We start from the raw sequence: 25421 nt of genomic DNA, 5'->3' as shown, positions 1-25421 counted from the left end.
AAAACATGTATGTTGTCAATTGAGTGTGGTCTCATTGGACAATCATATCTAATCGACGGAAATAGATGTCGAACTATCTGGAGAAGCAAACAGCGCCCAATTTGGGCACAGTCTCGATACGAGACGCTGACTCCAACTCGAATAGCTTCGATGAGAAGAAGGACATTGCCAAGGTATCTGCCGTGCAGTTTCATGAGCGTGAGACTATTATCGACCGTATCCGTGCGTCGGACGATATGCGTGATATCTTGACCGAAGATGCCGACTTCATTGTAGAAAAGATGGCAACTTTGGATTCATTGGAAGCCCAAGAAGTCTTGGTTGAGGCAATGAACTACTATGATACCGACATCAACTTTCCAGCAGTGACTCTGGAGAAGATGGAGAAGCTCCTACATGGTGAGGAAGCATATGGGCAGGGAGCTGCGCTATATGATCTCGACTTGCGTCTCGAAGCTTGTTTAATCAAGTACCACTCTCCGTATCCTGAAGTCCGCTCAGTTTGCAGCCCAATCGACGATCCTACCGTTCCGGTGGAAACATTCCGTGCCTACGTTATTGGTCTCTTCTGGGTTGCTGTCGGTGCGTTCATCAATCAGATGATATCTTACCGGCAACCTCACTTCAGCTTGACCTCTCAAGTGATCCAGATCCTCATTTATCCCTGCGGAAAGATTTTTCACTATGTTCTTCCTGCTTGGACTGTGCCTCTTGGACGATTTAGCTTCAACCTCAATCCGGGTCCCTGGACATTCAAGGAGCAAATGTTTGTTACAATCATAACAAATGTTGGCGCACACAGTGCGGTGTTTCTCTCATACGCTCCTACTATGCGCCTGAAGATGTTCTACGGTCAGGAGTGGATGGGCTATGGCTTTACCGTCTTAATGGGCTTCTGTTGCCAATTTTTCGGCATGGGAATGGCCGGTGTTCTCCGTCGCTGGGCTATCTATCCTAGTAAGGATTACGGAGTATCTTGGTGTGATCTTAATTAACACTGCACTATAGGTAAGGCAGTTTGGCCAACAATTCTGCCGACACTCCAGCTCAACAGGACCCTCTTACTGCCCGACAATAAGAAGAGCATCAATGGATGGACTATCACCAAGTACAAGCTCTTTTTTATTGTCATGTCCTGCACATTTTTCTATTTCTTTATTCCAGACTATCTTTTCACCGCATTGAGTACGTTCAATTGGATTACATGGATTGCTCCTCACAACAAAAATTTGGCGTTTGTTACCGGATCCAAAATTGGAGTTGGATTCAATCCTCTCACGACTTTCGATTGGTCCGTTATCAACTACTCGAGCCCTCTGGTTCTACCCTTTTTCACAGTTGTGAATCGTTATATTGGAACCATCGTTGCCGGTATCACGCTACTGATAATGTATTACACGAACTATAAGTTCACGTCGTTCATTCCTCCGAATACAAGTGACGTATACGATCGGTTCGGGGAAGAGTATAATGTTACCCGAGTCCTCAGAAACGGCAGGTTCGATCTGGAGAGTTATTTGGAGTACTCCCCTCCATACATCTCCGCCGGTCAACTAATGTACCAAGGGGCGGCGTACACGATCTACACATTTGCTTTTGTGTATGTGTTCCTGAATGAGTGGCATATCATCAAAGAGGCAGTCATTGGCTTCTATAACAATATCAAGAACCGGGAAATGTCCAACTACGACCGCTACAAAGATCCATTGTCAGTCATGATGCGTCAGTACAAGGAAGTTCCGGATTGGTGGTTCTTGGTCATTCTAGTGATGTCTGTTGTGGTTGGTATTGTGTCCATCCGTTGCTTTCCAACAACTACGCCTGTCTGGGCTATCGTCGTGGTGCTCCTGGTTTCTATCGCACTGTTGATCCCATTCATTGTCCTATATTCATCCACAGGCTATTTCATGTCTATGAACAATCTCGCTACCATTCTCGGAGGTTACATGGTTCCCGGAAACGGTCTGGCTTGCATTTTCACAAGAATTTTCGGATACGGTCTTGACGAACAGAGCGAAACGTATGTTGGCGATCAGAAACTCGCTCACTATGCTAAGCTTCCACCGCGCGCTGTCTTCCGAGGTCAGGTTATTGCCACTCTTGTTCAAATCTTCGTCACAGCCGGAGCCGTCGAGTTTTTAGTTCAGGGAATGCCGGACTTCTGTTCGTGGACCAATGAAGCACGGTTCGTCTGTACCTTCGCTCACACATTGTATGCCGACAGTCTGCTTATGGGCGTAGTTGGCCCCCACCGGACCTTTGACGTTCTCTACCCCACATTGAAGTATGCGTTCCTCATCGGAGCTGTACTTGCGTTTCCTTGCTATCTAGCTCGACGCTATTTTCCCAAGCATCTAAGATTTTTCCACCCAGTTCTTTTTCTCGGCGGATTCCTTCGGTATGGATCAACCTACAACCTTGCATACTATACTCCAGGTTTCTACGCATCGTTTGTTTTTATGTTTTATATCCGTCGTAGATACCTCGCGTGGTGGGCAAAGTACAATTACATCATCTCATCGGCTTTGACAGCCGGCGTGGCATTTAGTGGTATTTTGATCTTCTTGGCGTTGCAGTATAAGCCGAAGAGAGTCAAGTGGTGGGGCACGACCGTTCAGAGCGCTGGCATTGATGGTGCCGGAACAGCTACATTGAAAGATATTCCTGAGATCGGATATTTCGGCCTGCCAGAGGGCAGCTGGGAGTGATTATGGATTTATGATTACTATCTTCGGTGAATTAGTCTAATTATTGTATCTTGGTACGATTTTATGAAAATTGTTGGTATACGCGCATCAGTCCGTCTTTATAAATGAATGATTCGCCAGAGTACATTATACAACAAAACATCCACAGCAATACCGAGAAATAATTCCTCTCCTCAAACTTTACTAATGAAAAGAACCAACAGGCGCGCCAAATCCGCTCTCCGGAATTTCATACAGTGCCGCTTTACGTGCATAATCCACGCCTTGCTGATTGATAGTGTTGCCCCACCAGACGAACTGGGTAGATGTATATTGAAGTGTCAAGAATATGAACATTCCAGAAAATGCAACTCCAGCCGACAACGCAGAAGTCAAGACATAGTTATACTTTGTCCACCAGCCGAGATAGTGTCGCTTGAGGTAGAAGTTGAATGCAAAACCCGCCCAAAGACCGGGAGTGTAGTGCGCCAGATTATAAGTCGCTCCCCATCGATTAACCCCTGATATAATGAGGACAGGGTGCGCGTACTTCAAGACTTTGGGGAAATACGCACGAAGTGCCCAGCAGGGAAACGCGATCAAGAATCCAATTAAGAAACTATATTTCAAAACCGGGTACAGCGAATTGAACATTCGGACCGGTCCGACAATGCCAAACATGATCGTGTCCGCATAGAGCGAATGCGGGAATGTGCAGATAAACCTATCCACTTGCGTGTAAGAGCAGAAGTCCTTAATGCTGTAGATGCTGAAATCGACAACGCCAATTGTAATGAAAGTTTGAATAAACGTTGCGAGCATCTGAGCGCGAAAAATAGCTCTGGGCGGCAATTTAGTGTAGTGGCCCATCTTCTGATCGCTGATGTAGCTCTCAGCCTGATCATCAATATTCCAACCATATAGACGACACATCATATTTGCAATACCATTTCCTGGGATCATGTATCCAGTAATAATCACGGCCAAGTTGTGGAATCCTAACTGATAACCGGTAATAGAGTAGATCAGACAGCTGGGAATCAGCATGACCAAGCTGACGATGAGGATGACCACTACCGCCCAAACCGGCGTCTGAGTCGGGTACACTGTTAGAGCGATGACACCGGCAACGAATGATACCACGAAAACAATACCGAACCACCAGTCAGGAACTTCTGGATAGCGAGCCATCATTCGCGAGTGGGGATCGGTGAATAGCTCAAGATTCGATCGACGCGGATTTCGAATTGTTGTCCAAAACCCTTTCAAGGCTTGCCACATCAGCTTATGCTCTGTTAACAGAACATAGGTCAACGCCAGGGTATGGACTGCAAATCCAGCGCCAGTCGCAATAAGGTTGCCGATTGAAATATATGGCGGCGAGTAGTTCTCGTATCCCTCTTGATAAAACTTCTGGTCGATGGCGACTCGCGACACATTGTATTCGGCACCGGTACTGTCGTACACCTCACTGGAATTGATCGGCAAGTATCCAGTCCACTTGTAGTTGGTCCAGTACAGCCCAATCATAAGAAATGCCGCTCCTAACATACCCATATATCGATTGATCAAGGAGAAAAACGGTACAACCAGAGGAGAGGAGTAGTCAATAATGGACCAATCAAATGTCGCAATCGGGTTGAATCCGAGTCCAAGATATGACCCGGTAATAATGGCAAGCTTGACGTTCTGCGGATCGATCCACGTGATCCAGTTGAAGTAACCCAGAGCCCTGAATACGAACGACGGAATAAAGAAGTATAAAAATGCACCTCCTAGACAAACAAAGAAGAACTTGTACTTGGTGATCGTCCAACCGTTTACGCTCTGTCGTCGTTCACGAACAAGGAGAGCTCTATTCAATGCTAGGGTCGGAAGAATCGTGGGCCACACAGCCTTAAGTTCGTCAGAAATATAATCCCAAATCCAACATTTTTCAAGCCAAAGAACCGATCGAGACGCATACCTTAACCGGATAAATGACCCAACGACGCAAAATGCCGGCGAGGCCAAAGCCAAAGAATAAAGACGACAAGTTCATCAGAAACATAAACCCAAATCCAACATATTTCAAGCCAAAGAACCGATCGAGACGCATAACAATAGCATAAGATGCAAAATTGGTTGTCCCAGAGCCGACGTTAACCATAAGTGTTGCCAGCATCTGCTCTTTGTGTGTCCAGGGCCCTGGATTGAGGCTGTATCTCGTACCGCGGAAAGTAAATCCCCAGTCGGGACAGATGCGCTCAAGAAGCTTGCCGCATGGGTAAAGGAGCAGCTGGATGGCAGTGGAAGAAATATTCAATCTCGGCTGCCGCTGATGAAAGAACTCATTCACGAAAGCGCCCACAGAGACCCAAAATACTCCTAAAATATACATTCGAATGGTCTCTACTGGAAGCTCAGGATCGTCATATGGATCGCAAACGGCTCTGACTTCGGGATAAGGAGAGTGGTACTTTATCATGCACGCCTCGATTTTGATATCCAATTCATAGCTGTCCACGTCACCGTCATACGCGTCTGGTCCTTCCAGGAGCGCGAGAATCTTTTTCATGGTAAGCTCAGGAAAGTTGACATCATCGAAATGATATTCTGCTGCTGCCTTCAATACTTGAAGACCATCTTCCAGCGACATAGTCATTACTTTATCAAAAAGATATTCGGTTGCTGCATCCATATAAGTGTTATCGCCTTCCTCATCGTGCGTCTGGTTCTTGAACTTGATGCGACCAATGATCTTCTCTCGTTCAATGTCGTCGATAGGAGACTCCATTACCTTAACATCTTTCTCACTCGATAGACTGCCATCCGCTGGAAGGGCAGACACAATCACGTTTGTCTTCTCCTCCTGCATAGTATCCTTCTCAAGACTATGTGAGTTAGTAGTAAGTCCATCGTAACAACCTGAGGCAGTACATACTTGGTAATGCTCCCACAGTAGCCTAGAGTACTGAAGCGTTTGCACCAAGCTTGGTGAACTAAGAGGTGCGAAGCTCAGCAGTTAAATTGTGCTGCCGATATAGATAGAACGCCGCATATCACTTATGTCTACGCGACTTGGGGTGTTTCATTCCCGATAGTGCGGTCACGCAGCTTTCCGACACCGAGACAAGATAACTAGCAAACAAAAGAGATAACTAGCAAATAGTCGCCGGTTAAGTGACCCTGCGTTGGATATTGATAACGATCGTCTGCGCCCCAGATTGAGATACTTAGTTTGACTTGGCATTTCATGCCTCCTGCGAAGCTCGGCGTCAGCAATAATTTTTTATCGCTAATAAGAGCATTGTAATATAGAACCAACGTCAAACACACATACATTTCAATCCTGTTGAATAGCCTAGGCCGTATTCCGTGCCTAAGATATTGACCATCTTTAACTTCACCATGTTTGACCATCTTTAACTCCACCATGTTGGCGAATTCAAGTCAATCACTTCCCCAGCTCGAGCTAAGAGTCTTATCGAACCCCGTAGACTGCCGCGTCACTGCCAAGCGGAGTAAATATAGTTAGTGAACTAATTGGAACTAGTAGCGGAGAGTCTCGAGAATCACGTAAGTGATTTCTTCAGCACCTCAGCCTCTTGCATACTGATAGGAGTTGATTTCTTCAGCACCTCAGCCTCTTGCATACTGATAGGAGTTGATATGAACCGGCGTGATCGACATAGTAGAGACCGTATTGAAGATCATAGAAACAATGAATTGTTGTGTTCATTGCATGCGATTCTGTTCCGAAATCAGCGATGAGCACGGATGGGACCCAGACGACAGTTAGGAAGTCTCGGCGATGAGAATACAGTAAATGTGTTAACTTTAATTTTCGCTATCGATATTAGAGGATGCTTTTGTGCGGCTGTGGTTAAGGGTTGCGCACGCGTTTCCAAGTGCCCAACTCCGTTTGGACCCGCCGATGGTTCGAGCAAAGCATTTGGCTATGAGATGTATATATATGCGTAATACCGACTAAATTCTGCTGGTCGTATCTATGGGACGTGATCAACTCCTCGGTAAGTTGGCGGCAACTCATGTTGGTGGCGATCACGTCACAATGCGACCGCGGTCTTGCCAAGACGCGCCCTCGATTGGACAGTGCGGAATTTTAGCGAGTGCCTGTGCGTCCTTATCTACATGTTAATCGGTGTTTGATATGAGCCGGGAGTAGGGCTGTTGGCGATACGATATCGGCAAGGTTGGGCAAATCGGCAATCGGCATCGTCGAACTTAAGGTCTTCCGATAATTATCGTCTATTGTATCGGCAGGCGTTAAAACTCGACGATACGATATTGTCAATATCGGCGACGATACGATTATCGTTGCCGATAATAAAGTGTCTAATAGTTTTGATACCCTCAACACGAATATTTTTTGAGCACGACATCTGTAGTACTATGATCCCAAATGCTAACTCAACAATTAACGCATTGTCATCTTGCCACAATGCCTCCCTTTGAGAGGATGACAACTTGCTGTAAGCGCCTCGACTGCAGAAGCCTCAACGATGGCAGTGACGAAGCAGAATTGAGGATAGTGATGTCGAGTCTAAGACGGAGCAAAGGCTGCAGCCACGAGGTCAGACTAGTCGCCCTTGTCTCCGATATTGACATGTATTTTGATAGTCCGGTGGTCAGTGTTAATGACACAAAAGATCCAAACTGGCTTTGTTATTGGTGGCGTACTCATCTTGATGAGTACCCGCAGATGGCTGCGGCGGCTAGGGATTACTTAGCAATCCCAGCTTCCGAAGTTTCAGTGGAAAGGTCGTTTAGTGCGGGGAGAGACTTGCTCGGGGTTCGGAAGCACTCCATGATGGCCAACACCATGCGAACGTCGATGCTCATGGGAGACATCAGACATGTACGATAAATGAGTTATTATATTATTACGTAGGCACAAGACAATTGTGTATAGATATCCAGATGAAATGAGAAATTGTTACATAGTTATTCTGCCGATTTGCCGATATCGTGACGTTTCTGCCGATACGATATCGGCAGACCAGGAGCTCGACGATAAATATCGTCAAACGGCAATCGTCAGACATTAGGAATGCCGATATCGTACAGTATAGACAAAACGGCAACAGCCCTAGCCGGGACAGTGGCAAATGACTAAATCATTAACGACAATGGAGGGCGAATGCAAGTTTGAAGACAGGATTTCCCGCCGTGCAACAATCAGCTATCCTCTGGTACCAGGAATCAGCGGGAAAAGAGTCTCATTACCGCTCTTCTATTCGGTGTGATAATTGGCTACAGCTTTTGATATTTTGTCTAAACAGCCTAATATCACACCTTTGTACGGTCTCGGCATGTCAATCGGCCACTAGCCTATATCTTGGGCCAAGGTCACATTTAGTCGAGTGTACGCAATTCTCCTGTCACTCTGCATTATCTGAGAATCCGAAACTTCGTCATGACACATGCTGAGTGGCAATCGAATCATTCGGCCTCAACTTTAAATGGCAAGATAAATACGTACGACGGAATAAAGAAGTATAAAAATGCATCCACTAAACAAATAAAGAAGAATCTGTACTTGGTGATTCGTTTAACTGTTTATGCTCTGTCATCGCTCACGAACAAGGAGAGTTCTATTCAATGCAAGGGTAGGAAGAATTGTTGCCAAACCGTTTCAATAAATAACCCAACGACGAAAAATACCGGCGCAGCCAAAGCCAAAGAATAAAGACCACAAGTTCTTCAAATACAAACTCAAATCCGAAAGTGTCGAGACGCATAACCTTAGCATAAGATGCAAAAAATTGTTGCTGCCAGCGCCAAACACTAGGTTGCGAGCATTCTGCTCTTTGTGTGATCGTGGTCCTGTATTAAGGCTGTATCTCGTACCGAAAGTAAATCCCCAGTCAGGACATATTCGCTCAACAAGCTTACCGCGTGAGTAAAGGAGCACAGGATGGCAGTGGAAGAAATATTCAATCTCGGCTGCCGCTGATGAAAGAATTCATTGACAAAAGCACCAACGGCAACCCAGACACCAAAACTTAAATTCGAATGGTCTCCACTGGAAGCTCAGGATCGCCATATGGATCGCAAACGCCTCTGACTTCGGGATAAGGAGAGTCGTACTTTACCATGCACGCCTCGATTTTGACATCCCATTCATAGCTGTCCACAACATCATCAAAGGCTTCCAATAACACGAGGATTGAAGTCATCGAAGTGGTATTCCGCCACAGCCCTTAACACTTGAAGATCCTCTTCGACTGACATTGTCATGGCTTTTCAAACAGATACTCGGTGGCGGCGTCCATATACATGTTATCGCCTCCTCACCCCTCGTGTGGTTCATGAGCTTAATGCGACCAATGATCTTCTCGCGTTCAATGTCGTCTATAGGAGATTCCACGATCTGAAAGCCTTTCTCGCTCGAGATGCTGCCATCCCGCTAGAACAGCAGACACCTTCACTTTTGCCTTCTCCTCTCATGACATGCTTTTCGAGGTCAGGACAATGCTAAAATTTGTTAGAACAGGTCAATCGCAGTGACATGAATAGTCCATGCATGCAGAGTCAGCCGCAAGGTCTGCTGAGTATTGGCTTGGAGTTAATGAAAACAAGGGCCTGTATTCCCTGAGAGCTTCCAAGTGTGCTGTCGTTTAAATAGAACGGCTCGCGCGTACTTATGTGTAAATATGAAATTGAGCTCCACATCTGATCACGATAGGGTGGAGCGCGGTGCAATTGCAATATCCAGACAAGATAACCTCAGGCGTCTCAAAAAGAAGGATCTGCAAGCCAAGCGACCGTACCCTTGCAGTTGATAGCAGCCGATAGCATCGCCCAGATTGCGTATCCTATGACATCCACATGTGTGTGTCACCAACAGCTCCGTAGTGAGAGATTTTATTTGTCGCAGCAGGTCTCAAGGAATAATCCAAACAGGAAATCCTTCCATGTTAGACGGGGCGATGCTGAACATGGCTATATAGTCCAAACCATAAGCAAGCAAGCCGCAGTGCGGAGCATCCTCCAGGACCGCATATGAGCCGTATCGAGTTGTCAGACTGCGGCACGAATGCCAAGCAGAATAGGTTCGCGACATCAGCTGCTGTACATCATTGTCCATGTCACAATTGACGGCAGAACCTTGCTGGATCAGGAAACATCACATCAGTCCATCTCATAGAATACAGATCAGAAATCCTTTCGGGGTTCATCAATGCTGTATGACCAACGTAAAATATCACTGCTAGACACACAATTGAACAGAAAGTCTCTACCTTCGGATTGTTGACGTGGACTAGTCGCTTAGACACCTACCGGTATTTACCGTTAAGACGTAGAGGACAGGTACTTAGCGGCTCACTTCGAACTCTATTCTATCTGTTGCATCGCGGACCGTGCGAGATAGTAGTTCACAGGGACATATCATTCTAACTAGAGATACAGATTACATACGCGGTCGTTATCTTTCCTCTACAAGATAACACGGTGCCGGTGCCCCTGCACACTACCTGCCACACTCGCTCGAAATTGCGCAATCACAGATATCGCATCAGCGTACCCGTGCCAAGATGTGCGCCTCTTGGACTGTGCAAAAATTAGGTGTGCGTCTGTGCGTCCTTATCTTCTTATCATCGGTGTTTGGTCGGTCCTAGTTCATGGAGTTCTTACTGATGAGATGTAATCATGTGATGCCGGAAGAAGCACCCTCCAGGATGGAAACCCTTACTTTAATTGGCTGGTTTTTGGTCGAGGCAACCTAACCAACCTAACCTACCATGCGATGTCAGTCCCGCCTGAAACATAGTTGAAGTAAAACATTATTATCTTATCAACATCAGGGTAATCGAGAGCGACTTTCTTCACCTAATCTAAGAATCGGACGTCAAAGATGCCAGCGATATACAACATATATCGCTCGCACTATTTTCTGAGGGATAGATGATTGCAAAGCGCACTCTGGGGCTGAGAAAAATTTGCACGGATAAATAATTTTTCCTTATCCATAAGTTATCTGTATCCGTATCAGCATAAAATATCTATATCCGTATCCCCATATCCTTGGCTTTATCCGTATCCGTATCCGCACTATCCACGGATATATCCGTGGATATGACTAATCAATATGACCTTATCCGGGTATCCGTATCCGTATCCGTGCCGATCCCTGCTAGTGGAAAGCGGTGAATATGCACTTGGGCAGTATTAGAGGATTCAATTAATTTTGAACATTTTTAGTTTGAACCAACATTGCCTAAAACAAATAAAAGGCTAATAACCAGTACTCTTACGCCGGTCTATTATATCCAGTGTGCGTCACTGCGCCATCCGTGCCGTACAACTTCCGGCCTATTCCTCTGCTCCGGAAGATCTCGTATCCGATCATAGCCATGTACATGCCACCGATAATGTGTAAGCAAGTCCAAATTGTTAGTGTCTCCGTTGATTGTAAATGTTGTAGTACTAATGACGTTCACTTCCATGCCAAAGCGCGCGCCGAGCGGTTCAAGCGATTGTGGATAGATATTGCGACAGTCGCGGATAGCGAGACGCTTTATCGGCGAATTAAGCGTCGTAACCGAAGCAATGATATCCTCTGTCGGGATATACTTCCGCTGCACTAATTCCGCGTCATAGGGAATTCTGAGTAGGTTAAATATACCAAAACGTGTGACGTCTGACGAATAGCCAACTTCAGCAATCTCTAACTCCTTCAGCGTCGCAAATGGTATCAGCGACTCATCTGTAATTGTGTTTCCTAGCGTCAGGTGTCTCAATCGCGGACAGAGAAAGACGATATTGTGAGCCAGAGTATACCGGGTCACATTGTCGTGGGACTGGTGGTGAACCATCGGGACGTCGATATCGGAGAATACCGAGGAAGAATAGTCAATCAGTCTTCTATGATAGCAAGCAGATGATAAGTTAAGCTTCGTCAAATGCTGACTATTAACACTACGCAGAATTCGGATCAAGGCATAGTTTCCTAAGAACGGATATGCAACGTCCGATAGTGTCAACTCTTTCAGTAATGGTCCATTCTCGCCGCGAGAGTCAAGTAGAAGTCCTTCATCCGTAGCGGTCACTAACCGGGGGACTTCAGTGGCACATACAAATATGAGCTTTTCGCAGTTATTGTTCAACAAGATCTGCGGTACCATCGAGTACTTGATCACCACTTCCTTCAGATACTGTAAAGGCGTAAAATCCAGCTCAGCCGAATGCTGAAAGCCACCGGCTCCGATCGCAAAAGCGTCAATCCTAATCATACTGAAAGTCCTCAAGCCCGGAAAAATATATAGTAACCTTTGTAGTCCCGCCATCCACATCAGGATCCATTTATTAACCGTAAGGAGAGGCGATGTGAGATATCGGTACAGATATTTTTCCTGCGGGTCGTCAGATCCGATGTGAAGAAATTCTAGATTAGGAACGGTAGTTGTGATGTTAATGGGAATTTCGAAGTGAATCGTATCCCTGAATAGTTCAAACCAGTCTATGTGAAAGGACAATGCTCTTAACGTTTGCGGTGGACGAACAAGAAGTACTGAGGTCACAAAGGCAGGTGCATCTTTGATGTGTATTGACAAGTTGGCGAGATTTTGAGCAAAAGAAATATTGTCTGGGATTTTCTGAAGCCGAGATTCAAGGCGCAGAGTTGTCAGATTCGGCCAGCTTCTAGAATACAGGACCTCCTCGCAGTCTGCTTCATCCTCATCATTGAGCTCGCACAGCTCTAGTTGCGACAAACCACCCCGAGACCTTTTAATGCCCTCTTTGACTATTGCAGCGGATAGGGGCCAATTGGCTTGTCGAAAGTCGAGACTATTCCAAAGCTCCGAACTATCGATGATTATTGCGCGCCAGGACCTGCTGACAAGCTGACAACGAACAATTTGGTCAAACGGGCAGTATTGGAGAATACGAATAAATAGCTCAACAGGGAGATAGCGGTCTGGATCGAATCGAATAGAATTTGACGTGTCCTAGTAGAATGATTTAATTGCCAGTGTCAACAAATGAAAGACGCAAGAACTCATACCATTCCGAACTGACACCGGATTCCTTAAGCAATGAAGAGAGTCAACTCATTCATAAATAGTATAACTAATATATTCAACCGCTAATTGAGTTAGAAACCGGTGTGCAGTGTATCCCGGTACAAAGTGACTTAGGTGAGTTGCCCCTCGGCGGCTTGCATGACGTGCGCGCTTGGAGAAGATGCTGACGTCATCCGGCATATTTGATTTGTTTTTGGAGCCTGGGGGAGTCTATTATTATTTCGGAAGTACAATATTTTATTATTTGCGTCGTATCTGTGCACCAAGCTATATTTAAATTTACTCAGCCATCAATGCGGATCTAGTTTGCATTCACATTGTCCGCACTCATAGGCTGCGCTGACTGATTCTGAATCGCACGCGTGAATGCCGACGCTGGAACTGGAACTAATGTAGATTCCACGAAAGTGGATAACCTGCGGTTCCACTTGAGCTAGGAGCTACAGCCTTGATTATCAGAATTGACATTGTCCTAAAGCTAAATGCCTAAATATTCTGATGACATAATTCTAAGATGTGCCGCTCATGTTATAAGTTAGATTGGATTGCGGCGTACACTGCACAAGCAAGGCTCCGTAGATTGTTGACATGACGTCATCTAGGGCACCCCGCATCAAGCTTCGGCAGCATAGACTTATGGACGGGCGATTATGAACTTTGATCCGCCGGAGTGGACAGTAGGTTGCAAATATACAGCACCAATTGCAGATGTTTACACGTAATCCGGGAGTCGGCCGCGGCGAAACTTTTTTGAGCGTCATTTAAAAGTCAGCCGCGTTTGGCGTTGATCGGCTGCATCACGGCGACTGATCGATATCGCCTTTCTTAAGCCGATGGCTACTTATTATTGCGGAAGATAGACCAGCTTGATACCCTGGTCCGACAACTCCATGATCCTGCAGATGACAGAATTAGCGTCGACGATGCATAGTCCTGAAGATTCTATAGAGGTATGATTCCCTAAACGTCAATGCTAGCAAGAAGTAACGTGAGTAGGGAATTGCAACTCGAACGAAGAAGTTAAGCCGCAGTCAGCCTAAAGATACGTTCTGTGGTTCCCCTATTGAAGTTCGACTAGAGATTCTTCGGCTTTTAACGTTCGGCGAACTGCTGCTTGTTCGGAGAGTATGCCGGTTATGGCGAGAATTTATAGACCAGTATTACGATCTTTGGACGCTAGCTGATCTTCAAGGATCCAATGGATTAGGTGCAGCAAGTGTGGTATTCAATAGTCGTTATAAGTCGCTTCTGTTGGCTGAGGAACTGCGTGTCAGTTGTGATGACTGGCAGTTTAGCGAATGCGAGGAGGCCCTATTTGGCAATGACTGGCCCAAACTGCGAGCGTTGCATATCGAATGCCAGCTGCCTCTGTTGTCCAGTTCAAGGATTCCTGGACTGCTGGATCAAGTGTCTGAATTATCGATTCACATCGGAGATTCTCCTACCTTTATCCGTATGCTTGTCGGTCATCCACTTCCTCAGCTCCGCAGTCTCTGGTTCTATGCCGACTGGCATGAACTGTTCCAAGGTGTCATTAGCTACTACGTGCGTGAGTCCGACGTGAGAGAAATGAGGCAGTTGGAACATCTCAGACTTGGATCTGCTGATCCGTTAGCGGACTACACTTTTCTCTCCCTTTTCGAGAGGCTTTACGACAGCAATAAATTTATTCCTCTCGGTAAAGGCGGGATCCATTTATTAATTAAGCTATTTCCTTCTATTTCTCGATTGACAATTACTCGGATTGCATACTCTGACGTCGATTACAGGATTGATCCGCATTACATCAGCAACTTCTACGGTCTGTGCCTGGAAAGCCTCCGGAATTTGACGGATATGACCATCAAGTACAGTGTCCTACCTCAGATCACGCTATCCCGGTGTGTGAACCTGACGCTATGCTGTACGAATGTGAGCCACGTATCCACGCGTAACCCAATGGGAAAGACAACAGCAAAATGTCTCCAAAGTCTGACGCTGTCAAGTGTGTATCGAATGACAAATCAACATGTATACAATATACTGCAGGACATGTGCGGCGAAAACCTAACGTCGCTTGATTTATCGTCTGTGCCATGTGATTTATCCTCAATACTTTTTTATGGCAAACCCGCGGATTCATGTGCTCCGGACGGACCCATGGGCTCGAACAAGATTACTTTTGCACGGGGGATTACGAAGTCGTGCTCTCGGTTGAGGATACTTGTAGTTGGAGATACCGCAAATGATGATGCGCTGCGGGAATTCCGGAAACTGCGATTATTAGAGTATTTTGAGGTTAAACACAGCAAAGAGGTCTCCCGGGCGGGAATACTAGGTCTCTTGGGCCTGTCGCTAAGAAAATCTCGAGAGTTCAGATCGACAGAAGACCTGCTCTCTTCAATCGCTAGCATTGACACTAAACTGACGTCAATAGCTGTACGTGACTGCTTGAATATCTACTTGGGCTTACTCAAACCTCTTGAACGCTTCGGGATCCGGGTAGACTGCAGACGCACAACATCATTTTCCATTTGCGGCGAGTACATGCACTTTGATTCTGCAAGGTCTCCACATCCGGTACCGAATCATGGATATGATCGTCTTCGAGAGCCTGTTTTCAGTGAAAGTGTGCGATATTCGGATTCGGGGGGGCCCTTGCTGCAGACGAGATGGGTATAGTGCTAATCCAAGGTGTTATATTATATGTAATCTTTGTTACCTAAATAAAATTAAGTAAACTCCTCTCGTATCTAATTCACAAAAATAAGAATAGGACGTTATAGCAACGATTGATGAATACGTTGCTGCTTTGAACAATCTATTGTTTTCATGATTGTAATTTCCATATTTGCTTTTGGGTCGGCCGTCAGTCTGCAGTTCCGAATGTTCCCTACGGTCCTCGAACAGCCACCACGGGGCCTTCTCAATAGAATAAAATGGCGACAGGGTGGGTTTAGCCGGTCAATTATTTAATGTAAATTATCTAATGGTCGATCAGTCGCTATTTCACGCTCAACACCGGCGCACATATTCCCGCGCTCGGTCTTGGAACGTGGAGATCACCAACGAAAGAAGTGTATGCTGCCGTTACTGTATGTAGGTCTGAAATTATCAATGCATCTAAGATAGAAATTGATGCGTCATAGACCGCATTGAAGCATATTGACACGGCGTTGGTAAGCCATTAACAGGATGAACAGGAATAGGTTCTTATTGATTACAATACAGATATACGGGAACGAAACGCCAGTTGGACAGGCAATCCGCAATAGTCAAATTGCGCGCGAGCAAATCTTCCTAACCACGAAGTTGTATGTTCATGGGTTGGTTCAATCCGTGCATTGACTGGCCACGCCAGATGGAACACGTACCATACCAAAGTGCCCAAAGGCATCGAAGACAGTTTAAAACACCTCGGACTAGACTACGTCGATTTATATCTCATGCACTGGCCAGTAAGTATGGATAAAGACAGTAAAGCTCTTCCTGAGTCGGAAATTTCGTGAAGACATGGGCGGAGATGCAAAAGCTTGTGGATACGGGACTCGTGAAAGCAATTGGCGTGTCGAATTTCTCGACGAAAAATTTGCAGAGATTGTTGGATGCTGAGTCTACGAAGATTGTCCCGGCGGCTAATCAAGGTATTTCATGTTTCTGTTTTCTATTAGGATTGGAGCTGATGAAGTAGTGGAATTACATCCATTTAATCCACAGCATAAACTGCTCAAATTTGCGCGGACCACGACATCCACCTAACAGCCTACTCTCCGCTTGGGTCGAACACTGGCCCATTGCAAGAAGAACCAGCGATCAAGGATATGGCTGCCAAATACAACAAGACGGCAGCACAGGTGCTTATCTCCTGGGCCATCCAGCGCGGAACGTCTGTTATCCCGAAATCCGTCACGCCGTCAAGGATTGAGCAGAATTTCGAGGATTTCACACTGGAGGACGGGGATATTGAGGCATTGAATCGGTTGTGTCAGAAAAATACTGTCCGAATTGTGGATCCGCAATGGGGCGTGAATGTGTTTAACTCAGATGACAACTAATTTAGAGTAATGAAATTATGATTTATGTTGTCACATCCATTCTCCTTAATTACGAACCTGTGGATGTGGAGATAAACTACCTAGGTACCATTTTTCTGGGCTATGTGCATACCTACCTAACTTACATTCGAGGTCTGCGCGGCGTGTGGACCGCGGCATCTTGTACAGTGAATTACTGACGTTACTCGGAAATTTTACATGAACATTTGCGCGTCCGGAAGTGATGGAAGTGACAAAAGATGCTCCAATCGTACGCATGGTATTATATGTGCACAGATTGCGCGTGTGCGTGATCCTGATGCGCAGAAAGGGGAATTTCATGCCTTGACGCGAGGAGAAGGTGCGTTACGTGGCAGTGAAGGAGTATAATTTTGTGCCTTGCGCGGGATTCCGTCGACTGCCAGCCGAGAGCCATTCTGGAGACTCGTTGGCTGTGGGGAAACAGGCCTAAGCCATCAAAGAGCTTAACAAAAATTTAACATACAGTAGGTTAGTAACATACGACGATCGTAACGCTTACAGCTACCTCGTATCGGGCTTAGCGGGGCACTAAATTTGTTTAGGAAGGCAATCGTTAAATGAATTGATTTTTCACCAAATTTTTAGAATTACGGCACCGGATTTTATCGCTATATCGGGGATCGCGTATCGTTATAGCGACGTTTGACTGTATGCGTAAACTCTATGTCCCTCAACAAATACAGTTTCAAAACCCCATAGTATGCCTAATATCATCGCATAAAACTTACCACTAAATTAATTCAAGTCCGCAACACCAGCCAGACTAGTTTAAGCGTCATCATTAAGAAGGAAGGAAGTGATGTATCGCAAGACAAGAAAATCCTACTATGCTTGCTGAGAGTATATGAGGAATCAGGCCAAATAATGGAATCAAAATTTTCTGTGTATGGCAGTGGACAGAAAATCAAGCGCAACCGCAAAATCACGATATGTCAGAATTGTTACAAACGACGCGTAAAATGTGATCGCGCGAGACCGCAGTGTGGCAAGTGTCAGTCGTTGGCTTTATCATGCGAGTACTCTGTTCCGGACGAGCTTGACAGCGTGACCGGTTCGGGACTGGGTGCGAGTGAGAAGAAGCAGAAGAAGGCCGATGTCGGATTTTTGTCTCTTGACGTTGAGACTGGTGAGTCGCGGTATGCGAATTCAGCGTTCTGGGCGTCATTTTTCAAGGAGGTCCGTATTGAGAGCGATTAATGAATGGTACTAACAGTAGTAGACTCCAGAAATTGATGATGCGTTACTGGCCAACGACCTGGGGAGCGAAGGCAAGGCGACTTTTCCTGCAAGAGCTAATGACAGTGTGATGATTAAGCGGTTGCTGTTCACGTATCTTCCCGACAAGACGACAGCTGACGACCTTGTTGACTACTACTTCCACACAGTACATCCGCTAGTCCCCGTCCTAGATCGACAACAAACATACTACCTGTACGACAAATTCTGGGAATCATACGCGAGCAATGACACGTCGTTTGGCTCATTCGTATGCGTATTATTTGCAATTTTCTACGGCGCATGTATGAGCAGGAATGAGCAGTTGAAGTACTCGCCAGGAGAACCGCGACTTCTCGCCACAGACGTAGGCAGACAAGCATTGCTGCGGTATTCCGCGGCACTGGACTCAGCGCTCGGGATCTGCAAGTTTCCGTCATATCCATCGATGTGGTGTTTGACAGCAGCTTCAATGAGGATATCGTATCTCCGACGAAACGACACAACGGCAGATACTGTGAGTTATGTGGCTCTATTAGCACGGGTTGGGCAGTTGATGGGCCTTCACCGGGACCCGGTCGTGTTCAAAGATAAGAACCTCAGTCCAGAAGAATGCAATTTTCGACGAAGAATATGGTGGCAACTGATTTATCTTGATGCGACGTCCTCACTGACGTCAAGTTTGTCATCTGCAATACAGGCGCATCAATATGACGTGCAAATCCCGGATGAGAACTGGGAGTTAGAAGAAGACCAACTCTGTCAGATCTTCGGCAACGGACGGGCGCTAATGACGCGGTTTTTCTCGCGAGAGTTGTCGGATATCTATGGTATTGACCAGCCAAGCTCCCATACGGTCGCGAGCTTGAACAAGGAGTTGAACGAATGCCTGGCAGATGTACAGAGACGTATTAAGAAGATCAAGAATATGACTTTTGCTGTCCGGTCGCCCAAATCCTCGTTAGACGCACTGCGCAGGTTTCAGCAATACTCCTGTATTTTGCTTGACTTGATTTATGAGAAACTCTTGTGTTTGCAGCATCATCCGAGTTTGGCGACGGCCAATGGGAGTGAGGGCGGAGGAACGAGAGCGAGTGGTGCACAGTCGGCAATGAAGGTGATAAAGCTGTATCGGCAGAGCGTCGCGTTTCCTGATTTCAAAGACTTTACGTGGTGGATGAATGTGAATCATCAATTTCACGCCATAATCATTGTTCTCCGGGATATCTATCACTTTCCGAATTGTTCTACTTCTTTGAGTATGGATGCGGACGACCGGATAAAGCTGGTAGAGGACGCTATTGAGGCGACAGAGTATCTCCGAATGAACGAGATTTCCGTGTCAGTGCGGCAGCAATGGAATAAGATTTTACGGGTAAAGGACATGGTCTGGAAGACCAAACTGCGACCGGAAATCGACAATGCAATCCATGATGGTGTGTCGGTAAATCCGGAGCCACCTACTATGGCATTATTCCCGGAGTCGACTAGTCCCGGATTTGGTGACAGCGCTGGTCCGGGCGACGACGGTCGCGACATTGTAGAGCAGCTTCTCAATCTGGACGCGTGGGATGTTGACTGGGCATCTTTCGGATTTCCGGTATGAGTTCTAAAGAATGGATTGTACAACAACAAATATGCGATATAATACCATTGCTTGGCACTCAAATATTGGGCTGCCGGATCGCCGTTTACAATTGATTTTTCCATCCAGTTACCCTAGTCCTTTTCGTGCAAGAACATTTTACACCTTGTCGAACGGGTATGGACCGTATGGTTATGGCCGGATCCTGTAGGAAGAGCGTACGTAGGGCTGGACACGATATGATATCGCCGAGTTTTGCCCATATCGCATATCGTATCGCCGGACTTTTCTGGCCGGCGATATTATCGCCCATTTTATCGCCAACTTGGCGATATCGTATCGCCTATATCGTCCAAATACGATACGATACGATACGCGATACAGGGTGAGGGTAATGTGGTGACCAATGAAACACTAGAAGTATAAGTAGAGGTCGTAAACTCCTTTGGATATCACCAATTGACACGACTCTATTGAAGTAGGACATCCAGTTTTAATCGAACTTGGCTATCAAAACTATCCGTATCTCTATAATATCAGATCCCAATGTCTAACAGATCCCTCCGCAGTCCAGGCACAAGTCACGAGCCGGATAATCTTCCTCCCCGTTTCCGTCGCGAAGTCGACTATTACCTCCTCAATGATGGTAGTGATGAGGAAGCTGTGCCTGAGGATCGACTTCCTAAAGTACCTCGATTAGATTCAGAATCAACGATTGATGGATCTGTCGATAATGTCGCACGCACAAATGTCTTACCTGAAGAATCTGCTTCTCAGGTACTGGAAGACACGTCAGTTGCCGGTAGTACGTCCCACACATCAAAACGATCCCGAGCCAGACCTGTTACTGAGTGGCTCTGGGCATACTTCACTATCACAGAACTACCCAATAAGCATGCATTGGCAACAATTTGGTTTTGTTTTCTTCTTTGTCGGTTATTTGTTTGTCTTTCTATACGTACATATGGGGACCGTTCCCTTCTGGTCATTTTTTTCAAGTATTCCGCTGCAAAGTGCCAAAGTGTGTTAAAAAATTAGAGCCAAAGTCTTACTTGGCCGAATCCCGTACAGGAAGAGAGTCACGTGCGCTTTGAGGCGATACGATACGATATTCATCCATTATATAGTATATCGTATCGCCAGGAATTTTCCTCTGGCGATATCGTATCGTCGGCGATACGATATGGCGATATCGTCTTGTAGGCGATATCGTGTCCAGCCCTAAGCGTACGACACGAGTGTCGAGTGAACATCACTTCCATGACCCTGATGCTTGCTTGATGATAACTACAGATTCTGTGATTATGTAATATATCAATTCGCCAATGAGCATGAAACTCGTCATCGGCTACCTGCACCTAATGGAACGGTTCAAACCTTACGAGAGTGTTTACCCTGAACTTAAATTGGGGCGTTTTCTTGAACGCTGACGTAAAATCTAGATGTTGATCTGCCGTATGTCTGGCACCGTAACTACCACAGAGAGTGCGCAGAACTACGCCTTCGATAACCGGTTCATGTAACCGTCGTAAGAAGCCAGCCAAAGTATAACTACACGCATGCCCCACTACTTTCATTACCATCTGATGCCGTAACAGACAAGGGATGGACACGATATCGTTGCAGGCCGAACAGTCGGCCTCTCTTATCGGCCACGAAGATGGTGTTTCGGATATTACAGTGCTATCCGTCACAAATGGTGCTGCTAAGGCTGCTACCGCTGCTATCGATCCTGATGAAATTGAAGATAAATACGGAGGTGTGTTTATATGGTTAGTCGCGGGTTCGGCCGCGCTCGGAGGGTTCTTGTTTGGATACGATTCGACCGTCATCGCGGGTGTGCTTGTGATGATTAAGGATGACCTTGGAGCGATGTTGTCGCCCAGCCAGCAGGAATTGATTACATCGATTGCGTCAGTTGGTGCATTTGTAGGTGCATTATTGGCAGGCCTACTACTTGACAAAATAGGTCGGAAGGCGGTAATTGGACTCGGTGCGCTTGTGTTTGCGATTGGGAGCATCCTTCAAGGTATGGCGATGACAGTTCGCGCAATCACGCTCGGAAGATTTATAGTCGGGCTGGGAATAGGCGAGGCGGCCATGGTCGCGCCCATTTATATCGCTGAGATTGCACCGGCGAAATTACGTGGCGGTTTGGTCACTGTCGACGCTCTTGCCATTACAGGCGGCCAATGCATTGCCGGGGCCGTGAATATATTCCTGCAAGACGTGCGGTCTGGTTGGAGGCTCTCGGTCGGTATTGCTGCTATTCCTTCGTTTGTTCTCCTTGGTCTGTGTTTCGTAATCCCAGAAAGTCCGCGGTCGTTGATTTATCAGAATAAGTTGGACCAAGCGCGAGCAGTCACTGCAGATATATATCCAAATGCCACAGCGGAACAAGTTCAAAACAAAGTCGCCGCGATCCACGCACAATTTGCAGCTGAGGCAGAACTGCGTAAGCTCACGACCTGGGACCAGTTCAGATTGTTGTTCACCGACAGCGCAAATTTTCGCGCGTTGATTGTTGCGTGCGGGCTAATGGCAATTCAACAATTGTCTGGTTCAAACTCGGTGTTTTACTACGGCCCTACCTTGTTTGGCCTCGTTGGGTTTGGCAATCCGATTGCGGTGGCTTTCATCATGGCGCTCACAAATTTCGTGTTTACGATGTTCGCTCTGAAGTATATCGACACAGTCGGGCGACGCAAGTTCCTCGTGAACAGCATGTGGGGGATGCCGGCTGCTTTAGCTATCGCGGCGATCGCTCTGCTTAATATTCCAATCTCTCCCGACCTGACAATTACGGACCCGACATTGACCCTCAGCGGCGTAGTAGTCTTATTCTCCATCGTCTTCTTCATCGCATCATACGCAATTGCCCTGGGAAGCGTTCCTTGGCAGTGCAACGAACTCTTCCCTATGGAAGTCAGGGCGCTCGGCACGATGATGCTCACACTCACAAACTGGAGCTTGAATGCAGTGGTTTCGTCGTCCTTCCTTAGTCTGATGAAGACATACACGCCAAGCGGTGCGTTTGGGATCTATGCAATTAATACGTTGCTTGGGTGGATTGCGGTTATCTATTGTTATCCTGAGGTCTCGGGTTTGCCCCTTGAGGCGATTAAGGACGTGTTTAATCATGGGTTTGGCGTAAATTACAGTTTGAAGTTACAAAAGGAGCGGGCGCTTCGGAACGGCGACAATGAGGAGCCGTGATTTCTTATTGTGCATTTTTTGGACATTGGATGGTACCTTTATTTAGCGATAGTCGAATCGACGCGTGTGCATGTAGTTTGGAGTAGATGTGAATTTACGTCGGTATTTGAAGTCTGTCAGATCAATAGGTAGTCCTTGACCAAAGATACCATCAACAATGAGCAGATATCTTCTCTACTATCAGCACTTGTAGTTTTGTTCTGAGGTCCTGTTCAGAGGGACAGCGGACTTTCTAATTCATGGACTAGACGGGTTCTTACGATAGCATCTCCGCAGTTGCTTCGGCAAACCCTCCGCTGAGAATGTCGACGTATTGATGGGTGGGAGGCCAAATATCTCCTCGGAGTCCGAGGCCCCTGACACTCTTCGAGCTGAAATCGGAGCCAACACCACTCTCTCCATCAATAGATGAACCTTGGCATATGTTCTGTCACTGTGGCTATCAACATAGCAATGTCCCTCAAATTGCATTGATAGCATTGAAGTTATGCCATGCCGCTATAGGCGAGTAAGCTCCATTTTAGCCACCGTCGGGGATATCACTACTGTTCCTGTAGATAAATCATGAACCAGGGGATTCGGCAATGCTTGGGTAAAATAACGACAATTCATAAAAAGTACTTTTGGCAAGATCTGAGGCGCGAAATTCCAAATCCAATAACCGGCTTCGCTAGCATCAAGATTACTTAACGTTGCAAGAAACTACCTTGGAGAGCGCAACTTAGCGCAAGCCAAGTTCCTTGGTGATTGAATATAACTGAATTCTGAACACCTTCATTTCTGATGTAGCTGAAGAACATGCTCCTCACGTGAGGACAGACCGCATCTTGTGGCTATTAGTCTTGAATTGCCATTTCATTAATTTCGCATACATGCGACCATCACACCAGTCTTGCTTTGGACCAACTGCTGTCTGTCACCATTCCCAATCTTTGTACAGAACTATAGCTGCCAACTGACAATCGCATATTGGTTGACGAATGTGCAATACTATGGTGGCACTTGAAGGTGCTACTTACAGGAGCATCAGTACGGGAGTTCCAATGTAATTGCAGAATACAGATATGTGCTAATATGGACCTACTCTAATCCCGAAAACTAAGAGTCCATTTTTACACATAAATTTGCAAATATGAAAAATATTACTCACGACGGACAACTAGGCGCAACAGCATTTGAAACCCTGAACCCAGATTTTGCTTAATTTTAGAGCCTTCCGAAATACAGGTAGGATGGACTCCAGCATAATCCGCTGCCGTCACTGTTCCGCCGCGGCTGGCTGTCCCTTACTTCTTCATTGCACATTAGCTACTTCTCAGCTGGCAGATGGGCCAGTCATCTGCTTTCCTGCTCTCATTGCTATGACGGTGGTTCATAAATGACAGTGGCTGTTCCAGCAGACCGCCTTAATTTATAGGGCGATCGCTATATGCTGATACTATAGTTATAGGTAAAAATCGGCGCAGATACTATATAGTCGCCGATAATCTGAAACCTTATTAATACCACATGAATAACATACTAACCTAATCTAGTAATTTCTCATAACTATTGTTGAGATTAGTTGCTAAAACCGTATCCTTACTGGATTCATCCCTAAACCAATATTTCCCAATATCCTACCTCCGAAAAGCCGGGTGTCGGGTGTCATTGAATTGTAATGACTGATATATTACAGGACTTACATGATACGTACGGATAAGGAAAAATTGGCACGGATATTATCCGTGCCGATCTCTACACCCAGGTCTCTGCTAAATCAGAGTGTCCATTTCGGGTTGAGGTTAGTACCGGGCATACTGATATCATATCACTACGCATTCAGAGTTTGGGAGTGGATCGAAGGGCTCACAGCGTCAGCTGCCACATTTTTGAGTGGGTTGCGGCTCGTCTTCCGGTTAGGGCTAGTTATGATTCCGAGGCTAACCGAGTCCCATGTTGCTCAGGCACTTCTTAGGGTTTTATATGGACTTTACACTCTAAAGACAGTCACAAACTAGGGCATACGTGCCGCCCACTGTGACCCTTATGTTTTACTAAACTGCAAAAGCGGAATAGTCCGACATCGTGCAACAGTATCGTGGCAACCTGTTCAACGACACATTCACAATGGTATGTTCTATCAAGCATATAGTAATCATTTTCTGGCGGTGACCGCTGATGCAATAAATCAAGGGTCGTGTTCGCACCAAAACCGTCAAGAGAGCCTCCAAGGCCATCATAGAGCGCTACTACCCCAAGCTCACTACCGACTTCGAGATCAATAAGCGTTTGACCGATGAGATCGCAATTATTGCTTCGAAGAGGCTACGAAATAAGATTGCGGGCTACACCACTCATTTAATGAAGCGTATTCAGAAAGGTCCTGTCCGTGGTATTTCGTTCAAGTTACAAGAGGAAGAGCGTGAGCGCAAAGATCAGTACGTTCCTGAGGTCTCCGCGCTTGATTTGTCACAGCAGCCAGAAGGTCAACTTGATATCGATCCCGACACCAAGGATCTGTTGAAGCATCTCGGTATTTCGGTTTCGGGTTTGTAAGGAGTAACGGTACATTATTTAACATTAAACTATGGGTTCGGTTGTGTCGCGCAAAGGAAGAGAGTTATACAGTTGGCATGAACATTATTGGGTA

The 25421-nt window shown here is 46.1% G+C and overlaps 10 protein-coding genes across 10 annotated transcripts; 7 read left to right on the top strand and 3 right to left on the bottom strand.

Annotated features, from left to right (window-relative positions):
• Positions 1-65: 65 nt before the first annotated feature.
• Positions 66-2738, top strand: POJ06DRAFT_226162 (OPT oligopeptide transporter protein-domain-containing protein; the record flags this gene model as incomplete). Its single annotated transcript, XM_056185723.1, has 2 exons — positions 66-957; positions 1009-2738. The coding sequence occupies 2 exons, from the start codon at positions 66-68 to the stop codon at positions 2706-2708; spliced, it is 2592 nt and encodes an 863-aa protein (XP_056041638.1). The 3' UTR covers positions 2709-2738.
• Positions 2739-2799: 61 nt separating this feature from the next.
• On the bottom strand, positions 2800-5684 carry POJ06DRAFT_146489 (OPT oligopeptide transporter protein-domain-containing protein). The gene is made up of 3 exons (XM_056184599.1): positions 5611-5684; positions 4654-5560; positions 2800-4583 (listed from the first exon to the last, which is right to left on the bottom strand). The coding sequence occupies exons 2-3, from the start codon at positions 5542-5544 to the stop codon at positions 2892-2894; spliced, it is 2583 nt and encodes an 860-aa protein (XP_056041637.1). The 5' UTR covers positions 5545-5560; positions 5611-5684; the 3' UTR covers positions 2800-2891.
• Positions 5685-8695: 3011 nt separating this feature from the next.
• Positions 8696-8869, bottom strand: POJ06DRAFT_270160 (uncharacterized protein; the record flags this gene model as incomplete). The annotated part of the gene is made up of 1 exon (XM_056189423.1): positions 8696-8869. One exon carries the CDS (start codon positions 8867-8869, stop codon positions 8696-8698), a length of 174 nt encoding a protein of 57 aa, XP_056041636.1.
• Positions 8870-10747: 1878 nt separating this feature from the next.
• POJ06DRAFT_258776 (uncharacterized protein) lies at positions 10748-12834 on the bottom strand. The gene is made up of 2 exons (XM_056188297.1): positions 12700-12834; positions 10748-12643 (listed from the first exon to the last, which is right to left on the bottom strand). The coding sequence occupies exons 1-2, from the start codon at positions 12700-12702 to the stop codon at positions 10958-10960; spliced, it is 1689 nt and encodes a 562-aa protein (XP_056041635.1). The 5' UTR covers positions 12703-12834; the 3' UTR covers positions 10748-10957.
• A 496-nt stretch (positions 12835-13330) lies between these two features.
• Positions 13331-15585, top strand: POJ06DRAFT_146358 (uncharacterized protein). Its single transcript, XM_056184597.1, has 2 exons — positions 13331-13668; positions 13715-15585. Exons 1-2 carry the CDS (start codon positions 13609-13611, stop codon positions 15377-15379), a joined length of 1725 nt encoding a protein of 574 aa, XP_056041634.1. The 5' UTR covers positions 13331-13608; the 3' UTR covers positions 15380-15585.
• On the top strand, positions 15585-16752 carry POJ06DRAFT_302892 (NADP-dependent oxidoreductase domain-containing protein; the record flags this gene model as incomplete). The annotated part of the gene is made up of 7 exons (XM_056190787.1): positions 15585-15647; positions 15699-15792; positions 15847-15876; positions 15929-16011; positions 16059-16155; positions 16209-16341; positions 16460-16752. Exons 1-7 carry the CDS (start codon positions 15637-15639, stop codon positions 16750-16752), a joined length of 741 nt encoding a protein of 246 aa, XP_056041633.1. The 5' UTR covers positions 15585-15636.
• An 885-nt stretch (positions 16753-17637) lies between these two features.
• Positions 17638-19594, top strand: POJ06DRAFT_200892 (uncharacterized protein; the record flags this gene model as incomplete). Its single annotated transcript, XM_056185212.1, has 2 exons — positions 17638-17949; positions 17993-19594. 2 exons carry the CDS (start codon positions 17638-17640, stop codon positions 19592-19594), a joined length of 1914 nt encoding a protein of 637 aa, XP_056041632.1.
• A 354-nt stretch (positions 19595-19948) lies between these two features.
• Positions 19949-20792, top strand: POJ06DRAFT_258765 (uncharacterized protein). The gene has a single exon (XM_056188296.1). It carries the CDS (start codon positions 20120-20122, stop codon positions 20609-20611), a length of 492 nt encoding a protein of 163 aa, XP_056041631.1. The 5' UTR covers positions 19949-20119; the 3' UTR covers positions 20612-20792.
• A 276-nt stretch (positions 20793-21068) lies between these two features.
• Positions 21069-22968, top strand: POJ06DRAFT_258763 (general substrate transporter). The gene has a single exon (XM_056188295.1). It carries the CDS (start codon positions 21179-21181, stop codon positions 22787-22789), a length of 1611 nt encoding a protein of 536 aa, XP_056041630.1. The 5' UTR covers positions 21069-21178; the 3' UTR covers positions 22790-22968.
• A 1930-nt stretch (positions 22969-24898) lies between these two features.
• POJ06DRAFT_239908 (ribosomal protein S17e) lies at positions 24899-25327 on the top strand (the record flags this gene model as incomplete). The annotated part of the gene is made up of 2 exons (XM_056186065.1): positions 24899-24901; positions 24965-25327. 2 exons carry the CDS (start codon positions 24899-24901, stop codon positions 25325-25327), a joined length of 366 nt encoding a protein of 121 aa, XP_056041629.1.
• Between the last annotated feature and the right edge of the window lie 94 nt (positions 25328-25421).

The sequence above is a fragment of the Lipomyces tetrasporus genome (genome assembly GCF_029532465.1).
Source record: "Lipomyces tetrasporus strain NRRL Y-64009 chromosome Unknown POJ06scaffold_9, whole genome shotgun sequence".
Taxonomy (NCBI): Eukaryota; Fungi; Ascomycota; class Lipomycetes; order Lipomycetales; family Lipomycetaceae; genus Lipomyces; species Lipomyces tetrasporus.
The sequence above is the reverse complement of the archived record's forward strand: the minus strand, read 5'-3'. Positions and strand labels throughout refer to the sequence as shown.

What these genes read in the sequence shown, in the direction of transcription:
- POJ06DRAFT_146489 (XM_056184599.1), bottom strand. Translation starts at nt 5,544, where the DNA reads ATGCAGGAGGAGAAGACAAACGTGATTGTGTCTGCCCTTCCAGCGGAT. An exon ending in GGGTCATTTATCCGGTTAAG is followed by an intron (nt 4,584 to 4,653) that starts GTATGCGTCTCG and finishes GACGAACTTAAG; the next exon opens with GCTGTGTGGCCCACGATTCT.
- POJ06DRAFT_258765 (XM_056188296.1), top strand. Translation starts at nt 20,120, where the DNA reads ATGTCTAACAGATCCCTCCGCAGTCCAGGCACAAGTCACGAGCCGGAT.
- POJ06DRAFT_146358 (XM_056184597.1), top strand. Translation starts at nt 13,609, where the DNA reads ATGATCCTGCAGATGACAGAATTAGCGTCGACGATGCATAGTCCTGAA. An exon ending in GTCCTGAAGATTCTATAGAG is followed by an intron (nt 13,669 to 13,714) that starts GTATGATTCCCT and finishes TAACGTGAGTAG; the next exon opens with GGAATTGCAACTCGAACGAA.
- POJ06DRAFT_258763 (XM_056188295.1), top strand. Translation starts at nt 21,179, where the DNA reads ATGGACACGATATCGTTGCAGGCCGAACAGTCGGCCTCTCTTATCGGC.